The sequence below is a fragment of the Chelonia mydas genome, chromosome 8, assembly GCF_015237465.2.
Source record: "Chelonia mydas isolate rCheMyd1 chromosome 8, rCheMyd1.pri.v2, whole genome shotgun sequence".
Taxonomy (NCBI): Eukaryota; Metazoa; Chordata; order Testudines; family Cheloniidae; genus Chelonia; species Chelonia mydas.
The window spans coordinates 43,269,805-43,295,582 of NC_057854.1; the positions used below are offsets into that span (position 1 = coordinate 43,269,805).

General features: G+C 45.2%; 1 protein-coding gene across 17 annotated transcripts in view; it reads right to left on the reverse strand.

Moving 5' to 3' along the window:
- Positions 1-25,778, reverse strand: part of PACS2 (phosphofurin acidic cluster sorting protein 2) — a 211,015-nt gene that overhangs the window by 113,855 nt on the left and 71,382 nt on the right. For 9 of the 17 annotated variants that reach the window (XR_005226407.2, XM_037906252.2, XM_043552553.1 and 6 more), the window contains exons 3-8: positions 21,634-21,723; positions 12,854-12,979; positions 10,344-10,506; positions 6,603-6,676; positions 3,966-4,046; positions 354-413 (exon numbers count right to left, since the gene is read on the reverse strand). Coding sequence is in view for 16 of the 17 variants with exons in the window: in XM_037906252.2 (XP_037762180.1) it covers positions 354-413; positions 3,966-4,046; positions 6,603-6,676; positions 10,344-10,506; positions 12,854-12,979; positions 21,634-21,723 (594 nt within the window). In the remaining variant the exon portion in view is untranslated. The remainder of the gene's footprint in view (positions 1-353; positions 414-3,965; positions 4,047-6,602; positions 6,677-10,343; positions 10,507-12,853; positions 12,980-21,633; positions 21,724-25,778) is intronic. The other 8 variants (XM_037906253.2, XM_043552555.1, XM_037906248.2 and 5 more) reach the window with 3 other exon arrangements.

Consider the following 25,778-nt stretch of genomic DNA (forward strand, 5'->3'; position numbering starts at 1 on the left):
GCAACAAACACCAGACTACTAGTCTTTGAAAGGGTCACGTATGATTACAAACCAGTCTGTAAGCAAGTGGGTGCACAAGTGTCTTTTAAATCTTTGACAACACTGCATCCAGAAAATCTTGATGGCTTTTTGAAGTTAGCACTGAACTGGCCCTGTCCAACTGAGGTCCAAACAAAGCTTCAGAATGTTGGGCAAAGTCACTGGGGAACTCAGGACAATTCCCAGTACAGATGTGAGAAGTAAGGAAGGAAAGCAAAAGAGAGAAAGGAGGAGAAACAGCCTGAAAATAAGCTGAACCCATGAAGCAGCTGAATGAGCATGTCTGAGGTATAAGTGAGTGTTAACTAACTTACCTCATCAGAGACTTTAAACCTTCTCAGCAATGCCACCACTTTCTGCTTGAAGTTTTGTTGCTGTAAGTCAAGAACACTTTTACATAAATAAGGCAAGAGAGAATGCACAGGCGCGCCACCACAGCTAAAAATGGATACACTGACTGCTCCTAGGTAGAACCATGTATGGGGCTGAACCACAAACCAAGGAGCACCCCTGCCCTTCCGCCTACCTATGTGCCATTCCCCAAGAAGAGCAGAATTCCCCATGCTACATGCTATACTATCCATATTCACAACAACTCAGTTCCAGCCCTGACTGGTTTAGCCTTATTACATCTCAATGGGCCCCCAACATACATTAAACATTGCACTCAGCTAGCCATGTATTTATGTATCTAGTGGAAAGACAACATTTTTAGCCTGCCAGTTAGTCACAAGCTGATGAATATAGTAAGTGCTTGAGGCTGTTTTTCTGCTTCCTTAATGCAGAAGTTCCACCTGCCTTCAGAGATACAACTGACCCTTTTCCACAAGGGAGCAGGGAGTTTTCACACAAACTCTTACAGTTGATGGGGGTGTCCCAGTTTCCCCCATGTGGGAGATTGGAAAGTTGGTTCCATAGCAAAGATCTGCAGATGATCTTGGCAGAGTATTTTACCCTAACAGTGGAGCTTTAATGACTTGGGGGGGAAACGGGGGCTGTTGGGTCCTAGTGTTTGACAAGCCTTTTGGCTTGCCAGAATCTGTGCCTCCTGAGCTCTGAATGTAGAGCTTCACTCAAAAATAATACAACCCAAAGCACTAGGTTTTGCCTAATTTCTAGCAAAACCCATAAACCCCCAGCCTGCAGCAGGATGAAACTAATCTTAACATCTGCAGAGAGTTAAACAATCCTGGGATGTTTGGCTTTAGCAAACAAGTTTTGCAAAACTCTGGCCCATACATGTTTTCACTAGACCTCCTGAGAGAACTGGCATGAGCTAGCTGAATTATTAAGAGTGGCAGCTATTCTGAATGGAGGAAAGCAATGTCAATGGGCCCACCCTTAGTGAAGGCTAGTTCCTCATTTTGCTGGCTATTTCCCTCCCTGCAACTTCTAGTGTCTGTGTTCATACAGAGTCCAGCCAAGAGATTCAAGAAGAAGAGCCTGAAGTTGGGCTTTTAATTCTATATTTAAGCACCTGCCCGATTCTCAGAAGTGCTGAGCACCCAGCAGCTCCTACCAACCTTCTGAAAAAAATTAAACATGCCTAAATATGACCTCAGGAGAGTTTTGAAAATCTTTGCCTATAAGTAGGGCCCTACCAAATTCACAGTCCATTTTGGTCAATTTCATGGTCATAGGATTTTAGAAATCGTACATTTCATGATTTCAGCTATTTAAATCTGAAATTGAACAGTGTTGTAATTATAGGAGTCTTGACCCAAAAAGGAGTTGTGGGAGGGTGGCCAGGTTAGTGTGTGCGCGTGTGGGGTGCCGGGGGTGGGGAGAAAGAGAAAAGTTGCGGTACTACTGAGCTCTGAAGGCAGAGCCGCCGCCAGAAGTAGCTCAGAAGGATGGCCTGGTGTGGTATTGCCACCCTGACTTCTGCACTGCTCCCTGCAGAGCTGGGCCCTTACTCAGCAGCCGCCACTCTCCGGCTGCCCAGCTCTGAAGGCAGCAGTGCAGAAGTAAGGGTGGCATGGTACAATATTGCATTGCCACCCTTACTTCTGTGCTGCTGCTGGGCGGGCGCTACCTTCAGAGCTGGGCGTCCAGCTAACAGCCACCACTCTCTGGCTGCTCAGTTCTGAAGGCAGCGCAGAAGTAAGGGTGGCAATAACGCCCCTCCCCCGCAACTCCCTTTTGGGTCAGGACCCCCAATTTGAGAAACACTGGTCTCCCCCGTGAAATCTGTATCGTACAGGGTAAAAGCACACGAGACGAGATTTCATGGTCTGTGATGGGTTTTTCATGGCCGTGAATTTGGTAGGGCCCTACCAATAAGTTCTTGGCATTATCTACATACACCATGGTGTGGATACTATTAGGTACAGTTTTTAGTTATGAGTTTAGGATGACCATAACAAAGCCACTAGATACCCAGTTCCCCTCCAACAAGTGAATTTATACCCTGGTTTGTGAAATGCAGGCTGCAACTGTTTTCATAAATATGCGCTGTGTGGGGTATAATGACAGAATGGCACAAATTGTGGTATAAATTGTTCACTGACATAAGTCTGGGGATGGATGACCATCTTTGTCAAGGGGCTGTGTCATCTCGAGTTACGCAGGCCATCTCAAAACTCAGCTTTCCACGATGCGTCCTTCTCCCCTCCCACCGCCATATTCTGCAAGCACCAAAAGAGTCTAGACAAAGTCTATTTAGAATTTTCTCTCATAAGTTTTTATTCTTTTTAAATATCGGTCTGTCTCTAAGGCCAGGCTGCCTTATTAGTTAGCACATGAGCCTCTTCCCCTGTGAAAAAAAGTTAACAGAAATATTAGTTTAGAAAATGCAGCTTTTATGATTTTTTTTATTCAGTTATGGGATTGCAGTTTTCAGATCCAATATCTGATTAAATGCCAGGACTAGAAACAAATGATTTATGTCATGAGAAAGCTGCATTACTTACTGGTCAAGATGCATAATTCTGTCAGAAGATATTTAAAAAGATCCTAAAACTGTCACTGATCCAGGCCTGAACAGCTAGTAAATCAGCATCTAATGATTTTTCGTGATCCTCATTTAGGGGAAGAAGAAACTTCTTTTGGTGGCAGATTCCTTTTATTTGAAAAAAATGTGGCCTATTCAGAACTCTCTCAGATGTTTGATGTCAGAAATAGTGCTAGTGGAGGTAGATAAGTGTGTAGACTGCCCTTCAGACCTACTCTAAGGTCCAAAGTAAATCCTGCTTATTCCATGGTTGCTGCAATAAAGGTATTTATCTCAGTACCTAGAGTTATTGTAATCTTGTATATGGCACAAATACTGTATACAAAAAAACTAAATCATCAGGGTTGCAGCACTCAAAGGCAAGTTAAGGTTTTATGCTAAAATTTAACTCTGGCCCCATGTGTGCATATATTATGACACAGTATGTAACTGCATATCATTTACCAGACAATAGTATCTGACAAGTCCTACAGCCTGAACTACACACGTGCCATCTTGCATTAACGCTACTTAATGCCATCTTGCATTAACCCACTTTATTATTTCATACCTCATCTCCACTATTTTACTTTGGAATTCTCATCTGGGCTGAATTCAACCTCATGTAGAGGGCCAGCAAAAGGCCTATGCCCCACTTCAAGCCTACTCAGAGGCTTACATATGCATGGATCTTGTGTCAGCCTCTGCACTAGGTCAATTTCACCCTTAAATGATTTTCATGGGGGTCCTCTCATCTTACAGGCAACACAAGTGATACAATATGGTACTCACAGATAAGGCTGTCAGTATCTGCTGTGGTTTGATAGGTACTTTGATCACTTGGCTAGATTTTAATTCTGGACTTTCCCACCTCCTGTGATTATCTCTGATTTCGCCATTGGGACCATTGTGTAAATAGCTCTGTAAATCTCTTGAGCTGCATGCACATCCTGGCCAAACCCATTCAGTGTTAGTAAAACTAATTTCCACCGACCCTGGTTATGGACGTCGTTCTTACTATCGATCTCCGCTGCTTCTTTGGCTTGCCCAGTTCATATTCATCATCGTCCAAATCCTGCACAGAAAGAGTCGTTACATTTTACACTTGCCTCAAGAACATACAAGGGCTGTTTTATTATTATAATGAGAAATGTTTCGTTTGTGCAACAAAACGTGTCAGGGAGTGATTACTATTATACAGGTGCACAGGAAAGACTGGTTAAGGCCTGGTCTACACTACAGAGTTAGGTTGACCTAATTATGTCAGTGTCTGCACTACAGCCTTGCTCCCTTGTTCTTCTTCACTCAGCGCACAGTCAACCTACAGAACTCCCTGCCTGAGGAGGTTGTGAAGGCTAGGACTATAACAGGGTTTAAAAGAGAACTGGATAAATTCATGGAGGTTAAGTCCATTAATGGCTATTAGCCCGGATGGGTAAGGAATGGTGTCCCTAGCCTCTGTTTGTCAGAGGATGGAGATGGATGGCAGGTGAGAGATCACTAGATCATTACCTGTTAGGTTCACTCCCTCTGGGGCACCTGGCATTGGCCAGTGTTGGTAGACAGGATACTGGGCTGGATGGACCTTTGGTCTGAACCAGTATGGCCATTCTTCTGTTATGTTCTCCCGCTGATGTAAGCGCCCTACTACATCAACATCATAACTTCACCTCCACGATAGGCATAGGGCTTATGTCAGTGTAGTTAGGGTGATGCAGTTCCTGTGTAGACCTTGCTTAGCTTACATGAGCTGTTGGTTGTCATTCTTGTCAATTTTACAGCTCCATGCTGGAGCCATGAAATTGACAAAGGCTGGAAGAAGGCTCCATGCTGCGAACCCCATGCCTGGCTGTCATCCCAGCATAGGTGGGGGACACCAGCTAGAGCCCGGCTGATGCTCAGGCTCCCCACTCTGAACCAACCTCTAGGCTCCCGGCCCCCTGCTTTGAGCCTGGGAGGAGAGGGGGTAGCAGCTGCAGCACCCTCCACTGCCCCTCTTAAGTCAGTGGAAGCACTCCTGATGAGGATGCACACTACCGACAGAAGAAGGGCAGTGGGGACATGAAAAACTGCAGTAACTTCTGAGGGGGCTGTAAGTGGATCTAACATAGGTCGAGTTAAGCTTGTAGTGTAGACGTGCCCTCAGTCTTCACCTGTAGCTCCCTTCAGCAAGGTTTTAAGTACTGGGGAGGCAGAGACTTAGCCCTGAGCTAAGGATTTTACTGATCTTGCATAGAGACGGGAGTGCTGAAAAGGCAGGCAGAACTAAACCCTAGGGGTGCACCATGTTGCTGAGCAGCCAGGGCTCAGACATGTCAACACACAAATACCAGCACCTCTCTGAAGCCACTATCCTGTTCACTGGAATCTCAGCTTTCCCTTACATCAGTCTCTAGCTGCAATGGTGCAAAGACTCCAAAACGTAAGCGGAATACCCAGTGCCAAGAGGAGTCAGCAGACAGCCCAGAATACCCTGAAGAGGTGTCAAGTGCCTCATTGTGCCAGCGAGACAATAACTCGGAGGCCTATTGGTAATTCATCATTTAAAAGTCAACACAATGATTTTGGCCCTCATGTAAGGAAAGGAGAGGGAAGGCCACAGACCGGACCATTTACAGAGAGCGATCCCCCCATTTTGGTGCCACAAATTGATGGCGTTCAGGAGACACCATCAATTCACCTTCCACACACTGAGAAGATGCAGAGCCAAGGTTGGAGCCAGAGCTCAGCCCAGAGCTGCACAGTTCCATTTTGAACATCTGCACGACCTATCATGAGCAGTGTCTCATTACAGCGATTCACATTGGTGGAGTGTGGCAGAGTTCCACCATCTTTCTTGCCACAGTTGGACCCATCAGAGGCTGAGGCTGCTTAAGAAGCAGGGATCTCAGTTGTGACTGTGTTTCTATCCATGGATGTCCAAATTGCACAGAGTTCAAAGGAAGGGGAAAACACTGGGGAAAAAAATAATCTCTCACCACATACAACTACCCACTGCAGTACAGATTTAAAAGTTATTGACCATGTTAATTCTAGGCTCTAGGGCCCTGTGACAAGGTGTACAGGTTCTTCGAGGCCTCCAGCAGGGGCTTTCCACAGTCCTACCACACCCTGCCCCAGAAAAGGAACGGCGAAGGTGGGTCCCCCAGGCCTGCCTAGAAAGGCTGCAGGGAGGGAGCCAATCAGAGCACCGCAGGCTCAGTTAAAAGGAGCTGCAGGAGATGAGCTCATCAGTTCCTGGCTGGGACCTGAGGGGTGAGGAAGGGGTGGAAGACAGAGGAACTCTCCGGGTGAGGCGGCCTGCAAGACCCTGCTCAAGCAGGGAACAGAGAAAACTCAATCAGGTGATGAGACCAAGAGAGAAGCAGCAACTACTAAAGTGAAGCAACATATGGCTTGTGTTTAAAGGATCCCTGGGTCAGGACCCAGAGTAGTGTGCAGGCCTGGATCCCCTCTAACCCCCCACCCCCACCCCCCAATGAGGAAGTGGTAGGCATTGCTTGTACACTGGACTATTTAGCCAAATATCCATCTTGTTAAAAGTTAAGCAAAGAGTGATTATCATCAGTTTACGCGCCTCTGGGGAAGAAATCCTTTGTAGAGCACTGAACAGCAGCTTCACATACAGTACCTGTCCCTGGACAGCATCATCACTAGCTTCCTGCTCAGAAGAAAAGCTCTCATACTCTTCTTCAGAATAGTTATCTGTAAGGTAAGGAAAGCACATAAAGTCTTGTAAGACTCCCTTTGGAAAGAAGGGGAAGCCTTGCTGCTCAGGAGAGCAAACTTCAAAGAATTCATACTGGCTTAACATTCCTAGAATCAAAGAATATGAACATTTGGGGAGAAGACTAAGGGTGTATCTTTTAGCTGCACTAGACAGGTAGGATGAGAACTTCCCACAGAGAAAGGGAAGATGAGAAATACTCAGCTAGCAGACAGGAAATTTGACCGCAAAGTAGAGAAGGTTGGCATGCAGGTGAGTCCTTCCCCCACAGGGAGCCAGTCTGGCATGTCCACTCCTTTAGGAAATAAGTAGGGACCACTGGCATATAGTCCAAGACAGAATGGGCATCACTCAGCCTCTACCCATGGGACAACTCAAGCTACACACTTCCCCAGGATTTGTTCCCCTAACCAGGCACAACTGGTATGCAGGACCAAATCTGGTGAGGGAAAAAAAGATCCTGTTCCTTACTGAAATGATACACCAAGTAAATTGTCTCACTCTATTCTGGACTCCAGCTAGGCATCTCGTACACTGTGTGGTGCATGCCCATGTATCTTGCAACATGGACTTCCTATCTGAATTCAGAATTAAGCCATTATCCTGTCACAGTGCAGGTACAGAGAACAGAAGCCATGTAAAGGGAAGGCCTCCAAGCATGGAAACCAAGATCTTTTATGCACACTGTATAAAAATCACATATTTGTGCTCAGATAATTTAAGTTAATAATGTCATTTACTTTAGACTGTTACAGTGAGTGCGTTTTGGAAGAGTAGCTTATGTGGTTGGGTTGGCTAGCCCAGTGGTTCTCAACAGGAGTAAGTGTACCGCTGGGGGTACTCGGAGGTCTTCCAAGGGGTACATCAACTCATCTAGATATTTGCCTAGTTTTACAACAGGCTACATAAAAAGCCCTAGCGAAGTCAGTACAAACTAAAATTTCATAGATAATGATTTGTTTATACTGCTCTGTATACTAGACACTGAAACGTAAGTACAATATTTATATTCCAATTGATTTATTTTATAATTATATGATAAAAATGAGAGTCAGCAATGTTTTAGTAATAGTATGCTCTGACACCTCTGTATTTTTATGTCTGATTTTTTAAGTGAGGTGAAACTTGGGGGTACACAAGACAAATTAGACTCCTGAAAGGGGTACAGTAATCTGGAAAGGTTGAGAGCCACTGGGCTAGCCCAACCCTAGAACCTGGTGACTCCAAAGCAAGATGTAGTTGATTAAGAACAAGCACTAACATGTTACAAACCTGTCACTTCTTAGGGATATCATTTTTTTTTTTTTAAACAACCCATGACCTTACTCTCTAGAAGTGTGCAAGATTTAGTCATGTGAGGTAAACCAGAGTAACAGTGGAGTCTAGCCTCCAGAGATCATGCAGTAGAAGCTATCTATGGAAGAACTTCTCATCTTGGTTTTTGTAACAGCCAGTTGATACAGTAGTCACCAATCAAAAACAGGACAAGGAGATAAACATTTCTATCTAACTTACTAATGAAAATTTTCAATGCACACTGCCCCATATTACCTAAGTGTCTAACAGCAAAGCAACAGTTCAAAATATCACCAGCTCCAAACAGGTCTCTACTTCCTTGGAGTGTCCTTCAGCTCTCAAGTGTCCTTGAGAGTGTCCTCTGTCCCCCCCATGTCAGTAAGGAGACAGGTTTGTGGTCTATTGATGCATACACATACTATTTCATTTAAATTTTGGTTTTGTGCTTCCCATTTGTACTTCGGTTTGACCCTGAAGAGAGTTTCTTTAGATTATTACTTTTTGTTACAGTATTTGGTATAAACAAGTGTATGGTGAACGTGCCAAGTGCTCATGACAATGTGTGTTCCAAACAGCGATGTTAAGCGAGACCAGGAACCGGAACCAATCTATATTCTGTTTAGGTGTTGTAATGAGCTCTTCATTTAATGCTAAGAGTGTGAAGAAATGGAACCCTAGAAAAACAACTGCAAAATGGGGTTCCTATGGCTCCCTTATGATGGTGCTTGTGTATGATGCAACACAGAAGGGAATGAACACCATGGGCCCCAATTCTGCTTCTCCTTACATACATCTCGAGAATCTCTTTCATATTATGGTATAGTTATAGCACTGTTAAGAACTGGTATTGATTTGTCCTAGAAATTAACTCCGTTTGCCTGCAATTCTACCATTAAACACTAACCTTCAGAGTGAGGACTGTATACCATCAGCTACAAACCCTCATCCCCCACCCCCACCCCACAGTCCATTCCCAAATGTTAAATAATTACATGCTATTGTCATGGTGTCACCGGGGGCCACTGCTACACCCCCATCTTCGAACATACGCTGCCACACCCAGTCTCAGCTGAGGGTTATTCTTTTATAACGTTTTATAACAAAGGTTAAGCAGAAGACAGTCTTAAGTCAATACCTGGCCCCCAAGCTTCAGGGCCACTCCTCCCAGGGGTCTCTGGCACTCCAGCTCCTGGCAGCTTCCTTGCCTTGTCCAGGTCTGCTCCCCTCTCTTCCTGGAGCCCCTGGCCCCCTTGCTCCAGGGACCCACCACAGCAGTTAGCTCCACTCCAGTGTGGCCTCTATGACCACATCTCAGCCTGTCTTCGTCCTTCCTCCCCAGCTGCCTACCAGCAGCCCTTTATAGGCCCAGGTGTTGTGCAGCCCTCTTTAATTAGCTGGATGAGGCTCACCTGCTCCCATCTAGGGAAGCTGGGCTCAGTCTATCTGCAGAGACCAGTCACCCTGTGACACATAGTAAAGAGGTAAGGAAATCTGAACTTGTGCCAGATGAGAATTTATCAGGAACCAATGGAGCACAGGATCTCAGAAGCCTAGGGGTTTGTCTACATGGTGACTAGTCCACTGTAGCTATTCCAGGCTAGCTCCCCACATGGACACACTCATTCTTTACTGAAAAAAGAAAAGGAGGACTTGTGGCACCTTAGAGACTAACAAATTTATTTGAGCATAAACTCAAGCTTTTCTTTTTGCAGATACAGACTAACACGGCTGCTACTCTGAAACCATTCTTTACTGAGAGTGCCTTTTTGTGGTTTAGCTTGATCTTCATTAGACAAGCCCTAGGTCAGAGAGGATTTGACTTCACAGGGAATATGGAAGAGGGAGGAGAACAAAGCTGATTTCCATGGTTATTTGCAGTGCTCTGTTTTGGTTCCTCTTCACCCCTCCCAGCCTAGACCACATTGTAGTTTGTTTTTTTTTTAAATGATATTTACTACTTCTCTTTCCAAGCCCTGCCCTCCTTGAAGCCATTTGGTTATCAGCAAAATGCAGGAAGTGGCACGTTATTTGTGATGTTTGAAGGCCCCATGCAGGACCAGGGCCCCACTGGGACAGGCACTTTACAAACATAAGGCAGTCCATGCCTGAAAGCACATGCTATCTGAAGTGACCAAGTGGAGGGATGGAGAAGGGGATTTGACATGGTGGGGAAGGGAGCAAGGTGGTGGCAGAGACAAGGCCAGCTTGTTTAGTTTTTTTCTGTTGTATTTATATCACAAAAATGTAAGTTGAGGCAGCTTCCAACCAGGTGGGCTTTCGGGAAAAAGGAAGGGAAGAGACAGGAGAGGAAATAGATGGGCTGAAGTTCAATAGAGGGCATATCTTTACCTGTGGACTTCATCTTCTGGCTAGGCTGCATAGTGCTGTCTTCATGGTCTATTGGCTGACTAGACAGTGAGAAGATCCAGATCTCTGCTACTTTGGCTGTGGCTTCCTTGATGTTACTGAAAAGGCTCAGAACCTGGCCTCCTTCAGTCGGGTGCTGCATCACCTGGGATTGGGGAAGTAACAGTCTTATATTTAAATGTTGTGGGCCTGATTCCCATCCACTAATATTGGAAGAGTTCTTTAATGAGTTACTCTGGGTATGCAAGAAGGCTCAAATGCCTAGGTCTAGAAGAACAACCAGTTATAGACACTATTTAATGCTATTTCAGAATTTACTTGGCTATCAACTCAAGGAAGTGGCAGGGACAGAAGATTTCAGTTTGACATGTGATCAGATCACACTGAAGCATGTTATTGGATTACCCTCATTATTATTCTGTTAGCTTGCCTGGGTACTAATTTTAGTGATCATTAAGTTATCCAACTCTCATGAATTCCCAAACAAAAAAAACTCCAAATCTACTTTAAAGCCAGCTGCAGAAACCATCCACAGTGACCTTTCCCTGGACAAGCACGTTAGGTGCTTTACAGAACAAAGTGAAAAAAGCAAGTCCCTGCCCCAAACAGCTGGCAACCTAGATGAGAACTGGTGAGAACTGGTGAAAGCACAAAGGGACATCTTTGTGGTTCTATAAAAAATGGAATTTGCTTCTCCATTCTTTGCAACCTTCAACATGATGATGATCATATCTTCCTCCTATAGATTCTCTTCTAGGCTTCCAAGACTGTCCCTCTTGTGCTCTTCCCACCCACCCAAATGCCCTTTCAGTCGCGCCTCCCCTCCTGTCTTTATCAGTGTTCCTCAGGACTCTATATCTGGCCCCCTCCTATTCTCCACTTTCCCCCTGGGTGACCTCATCCACTCAAAGCTTCAATTGGCCACCTTTGTGTTGGTGACTCACCAGTCTACCCCTCCTACCCTTAACCTATCTGTTCAGTTTTGCATCTGACATCAGCAGGGAGAAGAAAAACTCTTGTAAAAATTAAGAAACTAAAAATTCCAGGACGTACTATTTATAGGGTTTCTATCAGAAACTGGATTTTTTTAAGTTAGTGAATTTCAAAAAAATTCCAGCTGACATCCTCTTTTAGATTCAAACACATTGCAAATACTTCATAGATATTTAGCATTTTCATATCCTCTGCTGTCAGAAGTGACAAAACAGTAAGAAAAAGTATTATATTTCAACAGTGAATGCTTAACATTTTAAAGAGATATGCTTGTGAGCTTACTTGAGTGCTGCTCATACTTTTTAGTGTTTAATTTCCAATTATTAACAATGAACCAAACATGATACAAGACAGACAAAAAGGTCAAAAATTAGGATTTAACTGAAACTCAAATTCAGAAGTGAAAAAGTATTTCCGTTTAAAAGCTCAGTTTGCACAAAATAAATAATTTGTAGATAAAATCAATCAGTTATCTAATATCACAACAACTTAGCACGATTTCAGTGTTAAACGATTTCATTTTGCAATAAATTCTCCACTGATGGAACTAAATTTATGGAATGATATTTTCTGGAAGATTTCTATGCTAAGTGTAGTATGGCAGGTTTCTGCTACACAATGCTTCTAACACTATATTTTTAATATTCACAAGTACACAGCTGCGTAGATTAGGGAATAAAAGAATTAGTGTGAAGCTAATTGAAGTTCAGTGGATACCATAAGCATCTCCCACAACTGCTGATTCAAAGTTGAAAGTCAGCTTCCTTTGGTCATCTGCTTTCCATGAATATTCAAGAAATCAAGTTGTATTAACAAGAATGACCATGAAAAGTAAAACTCAAGATTTCAATGCCTGAACAGCCCAACTGAAAATGGTGGAAATTATACAATCATGGTGAACTATCATCATGCACATGCAGAAAGGGGCAGAATTAAGATTGCATAGGCTACTTTGATTTCAGCATTTCCTAACTTTGAAATGCTTGACTTTGCAACCTTAATGTATTTGGATGGAGTAAGATAAAAATGTGCTATTTATGTTCAAGAATTCAAGAAACAGACAAACGTTAGCTCAATTGAACTAAATTTACTGCATCTTTGGTTGACTGTTCTTGTGCATTATTTTTTAAGAATACTTATTAGAAGTGCTTAAACTCTCTCATGACAAAGCATGTTTTAAAGACAAGGGGAGCGATAGCATATTTGGGCAAAGTACTTGAAACTGAGCCTGAACCTTAAAAACCATAAGAGAAATAAGCCAGCCCTTGGTTTTCCTGCTTACATTTTATAGAAAATACATAGCATTTATTACTTTATATTATTTCCATTAACACTCTTGCCCTATAAACCTTGGTACACTTGGAAAGTGAGACACACATGAAAGCCATCTAGGTACTTTTCTCAGAAAAGAATGGTAGCCTTGGATTTAAACTGAGGATAGAAGGCATATGCTGGCTGACTCCATCCGAACGCTTTGAGTTGTGTTGATGAACATCTACCTCGGCCATGTTGATGGAGCCCACTGCCAAAGTCTTGTAGCCCAGAATCGTTCGGTTTTTGTATCGCTTCCTCCTTTGCAGCATGATCTGAAGCTTGTTGCCTTCTCTTTTCAAGAAGTGAGGATACTGAAGTCAGAATACAATTTGAAAAAACGTTACACTTCTTGCCACTAGCTCCCAGCTACCCCGTTTACAGCTGACACACACTTTTGCTCCTTAAAGTTAAATACCTCGCCCAGTCCCAGTGCTTTTAAAGATGTTTACAGTTCATCTAATCTTTTGTTCTAGTACTCTGCACTGGTTCCCAGGAAGGCCAAGCTTTAGGTACTTCTGACTGAACACTCTTGGCCAGTTTTTACAGCCAAACATTCTCTTTTCACCACTCTATTCGTTCTGCCCTCACAACACTGAAGAATCCAAAATAATTACTCATCTTACAAACACAGCTCTGCAGAAGTGCTTTCAATGGGTCCCTAACAGAACATGAGCTTGTTTGGGTGGCTGGGAAGGGAAATCTGTTCGTGTAAACCTCAATTGACCTATGTCCATTATACAAGAAAGGAACTGGCCCAGCCAATCACAGCACAGGGAAGCCTGATCCTCAACTATACGTTTATTTCTCATGTAAGCAACTTCCTGAATGGCAGGAGTTTTGTGCGCACAACGTCCTCATGGTTATTTCTCAGTAGACAAACTGAATCCCTGTGCTCTGTCTTGCTGACAGCTATTTGCAAGAGTGCAGAGATCTGTGTAACCACTAGGGCTGTTGAATAATCACAGTTAACTCACACAATAAACTCAAAAAAGATTAATCACAGTTTTAATTGCACTGTTGAACAACAGAATCCCAATTGAAATTTATTAAGTATTTTTGGACGTTTTTCTACATTTTCAAATATATTGATTTCAATTACAACACAGAATACAAAGTGTACAGTGCTCACTTTATATTTTTATTACAAATATTTGCACTGTAAAAATGATAAACAAGAGAAATAGTATTTTTCAATTCATCTCATACAAGTACTGTAGTGCAATCTCTTTATGGTGGAAGTGCAACTTACCAATGTAGATTTTTTGTTACATAACTGCACTCAAAACCGAAACTTTAGAGCAGGGGTTGGCAAACTTTTTGGCCCGAGGGCCACAACTGAGTATGGAAATTGTATGGTGGGCCATGAATGCTCACGAAATTGGGGTTGGGCTTGAAGGAGGGGGTGAGGGCTCTCGGGTGGGGCCAGAAATGAGGAGTTAAAGGTGCAGGAGGAGGCTCCGGACTGGGGCAGAGGGTTAGGATGCGGGAAGGGGGGCACTGAGGACTCCGGCTGGAGGTGCGGGCTCTGGGGTGGGGATGAGGGGTTTGGGGTGTAGGAGGGTGCTCCAGGCTGGGACCAAGAGGTTCAGAAGGTGGAGCAGGGGGTTGGGGCATGGCATGGGGGAGGAGGTGAGGGCTCCAGCTGGGGGTGCAGGATGGTGTTCCGAACTGGGATTGAGGGATTCAGAGGGCAGGAAGGAGATCTGGGCTGGAGTGTGAGGGGGTGAGGGCTCCAGCTGGGGGTGCAGGCTCTGGGGTGGGGCAGGGATTTGGGGTGCAGGAAGGTACTCCAGGCTGGGATCAAGGGGTTCAGAGGGCGGGAGGGGGATCAGGGCTGGGACTGGGGCCCAGGAGGGGGTCAGCGATGCAGGCTCTGGGTGGCGCTTACCTCCAGCAGCTCCCAGAAGCAGTAGCATGTCCCCACTCCAACTCCTGTGCAGCGGCGCGGTCAGGTGGCTCTGCATGCTGCCCTGTCCGCAGGCACCACCCCTGCAGCTCCCATTGGCTGATGTTCCCGGCCAATGGGAGCTGCAGGGGCAGCGCTTGGGGTGGGGGCAGCATGCGGAGCCCCCTGGTTCCCCCTTTGTGTCGAAGCCAAAGGAGGGACATGCTGCTGCTTCTGGTAGCCATGTGGAGCGCCCCCCGACCCCACTCCCCGGCTGGAGCACGAGAGGAGGGCAAGCCCCAGATCCTGCTCCCCAGCAGGAGCTCAAGGGCTGGATAAAATTGGCTGGCTATCTGGATGTGGCCCGTGGGCTGTAGTTTGCCCACCCCTGCTTTAGAGCCTACAAGTCCACTCAATCCGACTGCTTGTTCGGCCAATCGCTAAGACAAACAAGTTTGTTTACATTTACAGGAGATAATGCTGCCCACTTCTTATTTACGTCAACTGAAAGTGAGAACAGGCGTTCGCATTGCACTTTTTAAGCTAGCATTGCAAGGTATTTACTTGCCAGATGTTAAACATTCGTATGCCCCTTCATGTTTTGGCCACCATTCCAGAGGACATGCTTCCATGCTCATGATGCTCGTTAAAAAAATGTGTTAATTAAATTTGTGACTGAACTCCTTGGAGGAGAATTGTATGCCTCCTGCTCTATTTTACCCATATCCTGCCATATATTTCATGTTATGGCAGTCTCGGATGATAACCCAGCACCCAGTTTTAAGAACACTGCAACTTTCACAAAACGCAAAGAAGGTACCAATGTGAGATTTCTAAAGATAGCTACAGCACTCGACCCTAGGTTTAAGAATCTGAAGTGCCATCCAAAATCTGAGAGGGACGAAGTGCAGAGCATGCTTTCAGAAGTCTTAAAAGAGCAATACTGAGATGCGGAAACTACAGAACCCAAACCACCAAAAAAGAAAATCAACCTTCTGCTGGTGACATCTGACTCAAAGGATGAAAATAAACATGTATCAGTGGTACTGCTTTGGATTGTTATTGAGCAGAACCCGTCATCAGCATGGGAGCATGTCCTCTGGAATGGTGGTTGAAGCATGAAGGGAGATATGAATCTTTAGCGCATCTGGCATGTAAATATCTTGCAACACTGGCTACAAAAGTGCCATGAGAACGCCTGTGCTCACTTTCAGGTGACATTGTAAACAAGGAGGGGCAGCATTAGCTCCTGCAAAAGTAAACAAACGTGTCTGTCTGAGCGATTGGCTGACCAAGAAGTAGGATTGAGTGGACTTGTAGGCTCTAAAGTTTTACATTGTTTGTTTTATTTTTGAATGCAGGTTTTTTCCCACATAATTTTACATTTGTAAGTTCTACTTTCATGATAAAGACATTGCACTACAGTACTTGTATTAGGTGAACTGAAAAATACTATTTTCTTTTGGTTTTTTACAGTGCAAATATTTGTAATCAAAAATAATAATATAAAGTGAGCACTGTCAACTGTGTATTCTGTGTTGTAATTGAAATCAATATATTTGAAAATGTAGATAACTGCCATTTATTTAAATATTTTTGGATTTCTGTTATTGTTTAACTGTGATGAATTTTTTTAATCACTTGACAGCCCTACTAATCACCCAATGGTTCTCTCTCAAGAGCCAGTCCTGACCTCACAGGTGCTGACAGGCCTGCCAGAGTCTGGCTTGTTCTTCAGGATGTCAGAGTTGTGTCCTGTCATCACCAGCAAGGCCAGACAGTGTGACTTAGGTGCTGTCAGGATTAATACCCTGGGCTTCCAACGTTTGGGTTTTGTTTTTAGTAACTACATGGCTGTTCCTGCTGAGAACTCTTGGCCTTCACTTCAGGGCCAGGTATCGTCTATAGGAATTTCCTTTCTGAAGTGTCCGACACTGAGATCCAGGGGAGGCGGGATACCCAGCAAAACTCCTTGTGATTCACATGTTCTAGAAAGGCTGGGCCCCAAGAGTTTGTGTGTTTCAATCAGTACTCAAGATCCAGTTTTATTATGAACCAATAAACATATTTAAAATGGAGTCTATACACATGTGAAAGCACCTTCTCACATAACAATATAGTACACACAAAAGAACTATGTTACAAGAACAGCCAGGTTGCAAAGTCAAGCATTTGACCTGCCTGGGCATATGCATTATGATACAGTCTTTAAATACATGATCACATAATTTTTAAGGGAGCTGTAGCTCACGAAAGCTTATGCTCAAATAAATTGGTTAGTCTCTAAGGTGCCACAAGTACTCCTTTTCTTTTTGCGAATTTTTCTACTGTGACACATTCAGTGCACAGGATGGACTCTGCTCACGGAATGAGCAGCCACACAATGTTTTTCCCTTGTTGCTCAATGCATGCAGTAAATTAGCCCTGGGCCACACTATTCAAACCCTACTCTGAAAATACAATTATTCATTGCCTTGTGGGCTTTTCTATGGTGCTCATCACTAATGTATGTGAAACACTCAGATACTATAATGAACTTATTTTCACAATACTTTTGTGAAATGAACAGTGCTATTATCTCCATTTTACAGATGGGGAACTGAGGCACCAGGAAACTAAGGTCAAGAGTATCCACGAATTTTAGGTGCCCAATTTGAGATCCCTAGGACCTGATTTTTCAGAGCTCTTAGCATTATACATACATACTTCATACATTCAAAGCACAGCTCTGCACTTCAAAGCATTTCTGCAAATCAGACCACAGAGTTCAAGTGAGGCACCAAGAAAATGAGGAACATCATTAGAGATCACGTCTTAAACAACTTGCCCAGCAACTCTGTGGCAGAGGAAAGGATAGAATCCAACTTTCCAGGGCAGCATTCAGCTGCGCTAACCCAGCTTTCCTGTCCCTGCCTCATTCACCACACACCTTCAAATTTCTGCAATAACTGAGGTAGAGGCCCTATAGACAACAGCCTCCTTCGTTACACACCCCTGATTCATCCCGACAGCACCATCCATCCTGTGCACTGAATGAAGCAGGGATGCTGCAGAAAAATAATAAGAGACTAAAAATATATAATAGATGGGCCTGTGTAACCCTAAACCAGTCCCCCTGAGTTCAGGCATATCCTAAATTTTGAGAGCTTGAATTTGCAACCTGAATGTTCTTTTAATGTAGCATGTTTGTGTGTAAGTATAATTTCCTAGGTTTTAAAAAGCAAAACTGGGAAAAGGAAGATCCATCATGTGGCATCCTATTGATATCAGCATGGGTCACCAGTAGGTTGGAACTTTAGATCCATCAAACAGAGCTCTGCAACTTGAACAAATGACTAACAGTAATAAATTGCCATCCTCTGGATCAGCTCTAGAGGGGGATGGGACACTTTGCCAGCGGGTTTCACTCACATTTGCTGACAGCAGAGGAATGGTGAGACAAAGGAATCCTGGGTTAAATTCTAGGCTCTAGGGAGTTTCAGAGCAGGAGCAAATCATAACAGTGAAGGGTACAAGAGCTGGGCAAGGCGCACAGGTCAGGAGACTGATGGCATTACGTAACTTAAGGTGTTCCCAGGATCAGTATTGGCATTTGGGCCAACAACCCTCAGCCTAGGAAGTCTCTCAAACATCGTGGCCTTAGGTTTCGGCCTTTATCTAGCCCAGGCTGTAGTTAAGAGACAAAGTACCTTCAAGCTGTCATCTAATTAAAAGACAATCGGTGCCCGTCATTAAAATCCTACTATGCCATTTCAGAAAGACATCCCACACATCGCTGTGCATAACACCACAAATCCTTCATGTAATCTATGAAAACCTCACCTTGTCTCAGTGACCAGTTCTCACTGCATCACACTTGCCTCTCCTGTTTCCTTTCATAAAAGCTCAAAATCCCCAACTGCTAGAGACAGGGCACTAGAGGGGGAGGGCTCTGAGTTACAGAGAATTTTTTCCCACCTGCTCAGGATCATATTTGGGGTTAAGAAGGAATTTTCCCTGAGTCAGACTGGCAGAGATCCCGGGGTTTTTTCGCCTTCCTCTGCAGCATGGGTCACTTCAGGTTTAAACTAGTGTAAATGGTGGATTCTCTATAACTTCAAGTCTTAAACCATGATCTGAGGATTCAGTAATTCAGCCAGAGGTTAAGGGTCTATTACGGGAGTGGGTGGGTGAGGTTCTGTGGCCTGCAACATGCAGAAGGTCAGACTAGAATCACTAGATGATCACAATGGTCCCTTCTGACCTTAAACACAGTGAGTCTAAGTGTCTAGGGCACAGTTCTGCAGTCCTTGCTCAGACTGAACTCCCAAACACGTCAATGCAAATTGACCCTGACGGACTGTAGGACAGTGTTCTACATGTTACAACTCCACATTTTAAATGGTGGTGTGTTCTAAGCTAGAAGGGTAAATTAAAACTCAGTGCATCCATGAGATGTCCAAAAGATACATGCTGCAAGTCAATCAGAGAAGTAAAGAGGAGAAACCTCAGGTGCAGAGGAAGTGGAAGATTTAGAGTGTGCTCACCGCTGCCTATTTCCCTGATAGCTATAGTTCTCTTAACTGGGTGCATGTATTAATGCAGACCGAAGAGAAGCCAAATCCTGCCTCCAGCTATTGGGTAACTGGAAGTCCTAGAAAACCATATGCTTAGCCAGCTATGTGAGGTAAAAGCATTTGCTCCTAGTGGAATGGGGTGAGGGAGAGTGTCTCACTTCACCCCTAATCACCTCGGGAGATCTGGTTTGCTGCAAGACTGGGCATCTAAAGTTAGCCAACAACTGGAAGAAAAATTCTCAGAGCTGCATGTTATTTTATTCTTGAGCTACAGCTTTGCTGCCTCTACTCACTCTGCCGTGAAAACTTGTTTGGCAGCTAGGCCCCATTTAACCCAGCCTGTATCAGGGAAGGGCTAGGTAAGCACCTATCTCAATGTCTCAGTTTGGCTTGGCAACTCCCAGGATTCTCAGGCAACAGATGACAAAAGCACTATCACAGTTATCCCCATTCCCTCTGCTCCCGTTACCCATGTGTAGCACAGGGTTTAACTGCTTTTGGAGTATGAAAGACCCTATCTGTTGTCCAGACCTCACTGTACTGGGACCTTATTTCTTTCTAGCCAAACAGTTCAGCAACTTTGAAAAAAACAAAACTTCCAAGCATTCCCCAAATGGGGCTATTCCAGATTAGCAACATTTCTGAGTCTCATTAGCCTGCACTTTGCTATGCTTAGGGCATGCTGTCTTCACCACAAGGACCACTCTCAGCCCTTAAGAGTGCAATTTGCCCATAGCAAACAAGCCTCCATCCTCATTTTCCGCATGTGGAAGATCAGAGGCAGCACATCCAGTGGTTAGAGCAGGAGACCTGCATCCCTATATCCCCAGGAAGCCAGATTTGTTTAATCTCCGCAAAAAGGCAAGACCTAATATCCATCTACCATTAATTTATAGCGTCGTGCACTGGCAGAGCTAGGTGAGGGCCCTGTTTTAGTGCTCCTTAGGCGAAACTCCCACTGTGCCACCCCTGGAAAGGTGGCCAAGCTAATGTTTCCCATAAAAGGGAAAAGGCAAGAGCTTTATTTTTTAAAAGCAAGCATAGCATTTGCAGAATCCGAAGTTGCCAAGTGACTAACAATCAGAGAACTCTTCGTGTGCACCTGTAGTTCTTGTTTTCCTCCTGTTCTAAAGCAGTTTTAAAGCAGGTTCCACTCCTGACTCTAGCAGAAGGGGATTTTATGCAGCCTCCCAGTTACCCCCTTCTGTAAAATGTGGGGGATGACACTAGTCTAAGGTAGGAGGCCTGGTTTGCGGTAAGGGCAATTGAGTGCCTAGAATTAACAGCAGTCAGTGGAAGAGCCGGACTAGACCTCATGGCCTCCTACCAGCTCCCAGCCAGGAGGCTGCTGTTCCATGTGTGGCGTTCCTTGTCACTGAGGAGCAGTCACTTATTCTCCCACAAGGGTACCCCAGAGCAGTAGGAAGAGCGTGAGAGGAGAAAGGAGCCCATCCCTCACACCTAGCAGAAGGTGGTGATGCGGGATCCTGAAAAAGCTAGTGGGAAATCCAAAGCCATCCCAGGAGCAACTGTGGAGAAGAATGCTGGAGGATTTTGGAGATGGAGGAGAGAAAAGGACAGGCCAGCCTGAAGCAGCTGCTCCCATTAAATGGCTTTCTTCATTCTATTCATCCCCCATAGACCGCTCGACTCCTAATCCTGCTCCCCCTCATCCCCAGGCCTGCCCCTTCTTCCTTCTCCCTCCACGTTACCTGGATGCTAGCAAGGAGAGCAATGGAAGCACAGAAAAAAGCCTTCCTGCTCTGCCTAGCACCTGCGCCTGTAACAGCCCCAGCAACCAGGAGCAGCAATTGAAGGGGAAGTTTTTCAGCCCTGCAGCACTCCTGGATGCATAAGATCCAAGCTAGGTAACAGACTGCATGCAGGGGAAGGATAATGTTATATACCCCAGCGCAGGACATTCTGCATTTCTGCTGGAGGGAACGCTGCTGCTGCTGCTGAGCAGGACACTCTCTGTGCATTCTGGGGGTTTGTACTGAGCATGTACCAACAATTTTCAGAGATTTTTAGATCCCAGCCTCAAACTCCACTAAGGATATGGAAACTACCATTTTCAGAAGCTTACAATTTGCCAATATCCAACTGATTTCCACAGGAACAGAAAACTGTACCTCCCACTCCAATGCTAGCCCTGTCAAGTTTCAAATCTTTGCTCCAAAGCATGGAGGTGCTAGAGCTCCTCAAATCAGCTGTAAGAATTTAACATTGGCAAGACCAGCTGTTTTTCTCCAGTCTTGCTCTTGGAAGTGGCTGGACCATTTCTGCTGAAATGTCCCAAAATATTCAGCCTGTGGCAGAAACTCCATCACATGGAAAATTTCAACCCAAATGGCTTTTTAGCTTATAGTGAAAAAGCGTTGACTACAGGTGCCATTGCTAGAACTGCCTATAATTATTTCAGAGGAACATTTACATGAAGACTTGTTAAAACAAATACATCAGAACTTGGTTTAATGCAAAAATCAGATGAGCACATTCACTTTGGACTTTATTACTATGTTACCTGTAGTGAAAAAGTTAGTGCAAGTTCAGTTTCCACATGTCCGCTTGGTGGCAGCACAATTTCATGAGACCGTAGTATTCGCTTCGAGCCCTACACAGAAAGAAAACCTGGTCAAGTAAAGGTCTGAGCATTAGTCCCGGCTTGTTCCTTTCACCCTTTGGGAACTGGCTAGTGCAACCTGGCTCATTGCCAAAGTTTGGACGCAATCAATAGGGGGCACTCTCGCAGATAGCAGGATTTGTGGTGAAAAGATAGTAGAACCTCTATGTTCGAAACACTTCAGGAATGGAAGTTGCTGATAACTCGAACGTTCGTAACTCTGAACAAAACATTATGGTTGTTCTTTGGAAAGTTATAACTGAACATTGACTTAATACAGCTTTGAAACTTTACTATGCAGAAAAAAAACCACTGCTTTCCCTTTTTTATAGTAGTTTACATTTAACACAGTACTGTACTGGATTTGCTTCGCCCCCAGCCTCTGCTACTTCCTGATTGCCCACTTCCGGTTCGAAATGAGGTGTGTGGTTGACTGGTCAGTTTGTAACTCTGCTGTTTGTAACCCTGAGGTTCTACTGTATGGTGCTGCTGGATGGAAGCTGAAGCTAGTCCAGCTTGAAGCTAGTCCTGCTCTTCTCCCTGACACCATCTACACCCTGTCCCCCAGCCACCCTTCCCCTTGTGTTGCCTCCCCTTTTGCCAAACCCATTTCTACACCAGGCAACACCAAGGCAAGCAGCAGCTTCTCCCAGCAAAGCAGGGACACAGTGGGGCTCTAGGATGTTGAGCAGCAGACAGTCTGCAAGTGAAGTGGGCTCCCTGTTCAGGGAGGGAGGCTTGTTCAAACAACCATTACGGATGCCAATAAAGGGGAGATGAGGCCTCATCTGAAAGAAATAGAGGTAGCTGCAGGAATGGCTCATGTGCCGCATGGTGGGAGCGCCCAGACTAGTACCATTTATTGAGGATATGGGAACACCTCCTTAGGGATCTATGGGCAAAGTGATTATAGCAGTAGTGTATGGAAAACTTAAAACTAAGCTGTCACTTGAAATTTCTGGGGGGTTTCTTGGTCCTGCTGCCAGGCTGGGGGGCTCCATAGGGAAGCGCACAATCTAGGATCAGCAGCAGTGAGTTTACAGACAATTCACAGTAAAGTGGAGGTGAGTTGTGTCTGTTTTCAGGAGTACCCCACTTTGTTGCTCTGGCTTTGGGTTCTTACGTATTCCTGTTCTGAATTCTAAGAAAAATATTGTGCTATACTGCAGCCTTCCAGCAAGAACCCCTTTGTATCTAACTTGTCTGTGTTTATGCTGTGAGCATACCAGTAACAGAGTGACTGTGCCCTCCTCCAACAAAGACCTACCCAGATGAAAGCAAAGTACTTGGCCATTGGGGGATTTGGACAGATTTGCAGTTAGTAATACAGTAGTGGCATACAGCAATATTTCTGCAGCACCAGCCCCAAATGTTCAAACATGTGATTCTTTTTAAAATTATATTTTTTTATTTTTAAGCCAATAAATAGAGGCTTCTTTTTATCTGCCTGCTGGGTTTTGAGTCCTTAGGTCAGGTTTACCAGCTCCTCTGCAACCATTAAAGATATAAATTAACTTTTAAAATGAAAGCTGAGCTTCTCACTTAATCAAATGACTTTGGCGGCTGGGGCTTTAAGAGAAACACAAACTTGCAATACGACTGGGAGAGCTGATGTGACTGATTCGGAGCACCACTAATAATGTATGAATAGTGCATGCTAACTATGTGACTATATTCGTACAACTCTATAGGGAACTGTCAGCAAAAATAAGCAGGAAGGAAAAAGAGCTCAAGATAAGCTACACTACAGCAAACACCTCAGGGCTGCTAAGGAGCAGTGGCAGAGCTATTATTTCCAAAGACTCCGGCTTGATTCCTGGGGAGCCTACGGAAGGGCCAAAGGCCAGGAACACAGAAGAACTATGCAGGGTTTAAAAGGGACCCTCAAGAGAGGGGATCATTTTTCAGGGGAAACCAGACAAAGACAGCTATTCAGTCAGGGCTGTCTGAAGAAGGTAGGTTTGCCTGCTGTACCACTTGGGGACTGCAAGCCTTGAGGCAGGGGACGTACGTGTAGACAGTTTTAAAATCCTCCCTGAACAGTTTGTTTCTACCGTTAAACACTACTTGGATTTTTAAGAAGTCTGTCTGGTCTCTGTATACAACTGGTCAGAGTCCTAAAGGAAGAACTGCAGGTATCTGAACTCAGTCAGACCTGTAGGTTATTGGTGGATGCCCATGGGGCTGTATCCCAGGGCTTGCTCTAAGAATGGGAAAACTGAAAAATTCCACCCCAAGAGAAGTAAAGGCAAGAGGCCTGACACCTGAGGGTGTGCACTCAGCTGAGAAAAGGGAGAGGGGCACCCAGCCCTGCAACCATGACAATTAGCAACACTGATGTTCTGTCAGTACCAGAGCTCCTTCTAGTTGTGACAGAGCAGCTTTATTTGTTATGCCACACAGTGGCTATATAATAAAGGAGCAACACAGCTGCCTCCTGAATACACCACTGTATTCAAAGCAGACAACAGGGACCTGAATGTCTGATAAAGTCTCAGGAAATGGTGTTGAACAACGGTCGAAAAGGGTCTCCCCAGGACGGGGACAGGCTGGCAAAGATGGGCTAATTAAGATGGAATTTTGTCATGCCCTTTGGAAGGAATCAAGGATGTGTTTGTAACACCGTATCTTTGCAATTCTCTTTATAAAAAAAGGATTAAGTCACTAGATTGAAAGCTCATGCACTTGGAGATCTGATATCACTGACATCTGAAAACGGCCTTCATATCAGGAAAAGACAGTTACTTTTCTGTAACTGGTGTTCTTCGAGATGTGTTGCTCATGTCTATTCCACAATAGGTGTGCGTGCTCGCCACCTGCACCGGTGCCGGAAATTTTTCCCCTAGCAGTACCCGTAGGGGGGAGTGCCCCCTGTGGCCCCTGGAGTGGCGCCTGCCTGGCGTGGTATAAGGGGAGCTGCACACTCCCCCTACCCTCAGTTCCTTCTTGCCAGACAACTCTGACAGAGGGGAACGAGAGTGGGATGTGGAATAGGCATGAGCAACACATCTCGAAGAACAGTTACGGAAAAGGTAACAGTCTTTTCTTCCTCAAGTGATTGCTCATGTGTATTCCACAATAGGGGATTCCAAGCTATATCTGTTGGAGGTGGGTAGGAGTTCACAACTTCCCAGGACGGAGGACAGCTCTGCCAAACCCGGCATTATCCCTGGTTTGGGGGACAATCGCATAGTGCGAGGTGAACGTGTGAACCGAAGACTACGTGGCGGCCTTACAAATGTCCTGGATGGGGACGTGGGTCATGAAGGCAGCCGACAAGGCCTGCACCCGAGTCAAGCGTGCCCTCACAATGGGCGGCGGGGGAACCCCCGCCAGCTCATAACAGGAACGGATGCATGAAGTGATCCGATTGGAAAGCTGCTGGGTGGAAATCGGCTGGCCCCTCGCATGCTCGACCGAGGCGAAGAACAGTTGCGAGGACTTTCTGAACAGCTTGGTCCACTCGAGGTAGAAAGCCAGAGCCTGCCGCACATCGAGAGTGTGGAGACAGCGCTCCCCTCACTGGACGCATGAGGCTTGGGGCAGAGGACCGGTAGAAAAATGTCCTGACCCATGTGGTAAGCAGAGACCACCCTCAGGAGGAACACGGGGTGTGGGCAGAGCTGGACCTTGTCTTTATGAAAGACCATGTACGGCAGCTTGGAGGTCAGGGCCCTGAGCTCTGAGATGCGCCTGGCCGACATGATTGCAAACAGGAAGGCCACCTTCCATGAGAGGTGAGACCAGGAGCATGTGGCCAGTGGTTCAAACGGTGGCCCCGTGAGGCGAGCCAACACGACGTTTAGGTCCGACTGCGGGACCAGAGGTCTAGAATACGGAAAAAGATGGTCCAAACCCTTAAGGAACTGGCCAGTCATAGCATGGGAAAATACCCTGTGCCCTTGCACCAGCAGATGGAAGGCTGATATGGCTGCCAGGTGCACATCGACTGACGAGAGCGCCAGGCCCTGGGTCCTCAAAGGTGGAGGAGGTAATCAAGGATAAGCTGGATCGGGGCAGTCACCAGGGAGACACCCTGATGCACC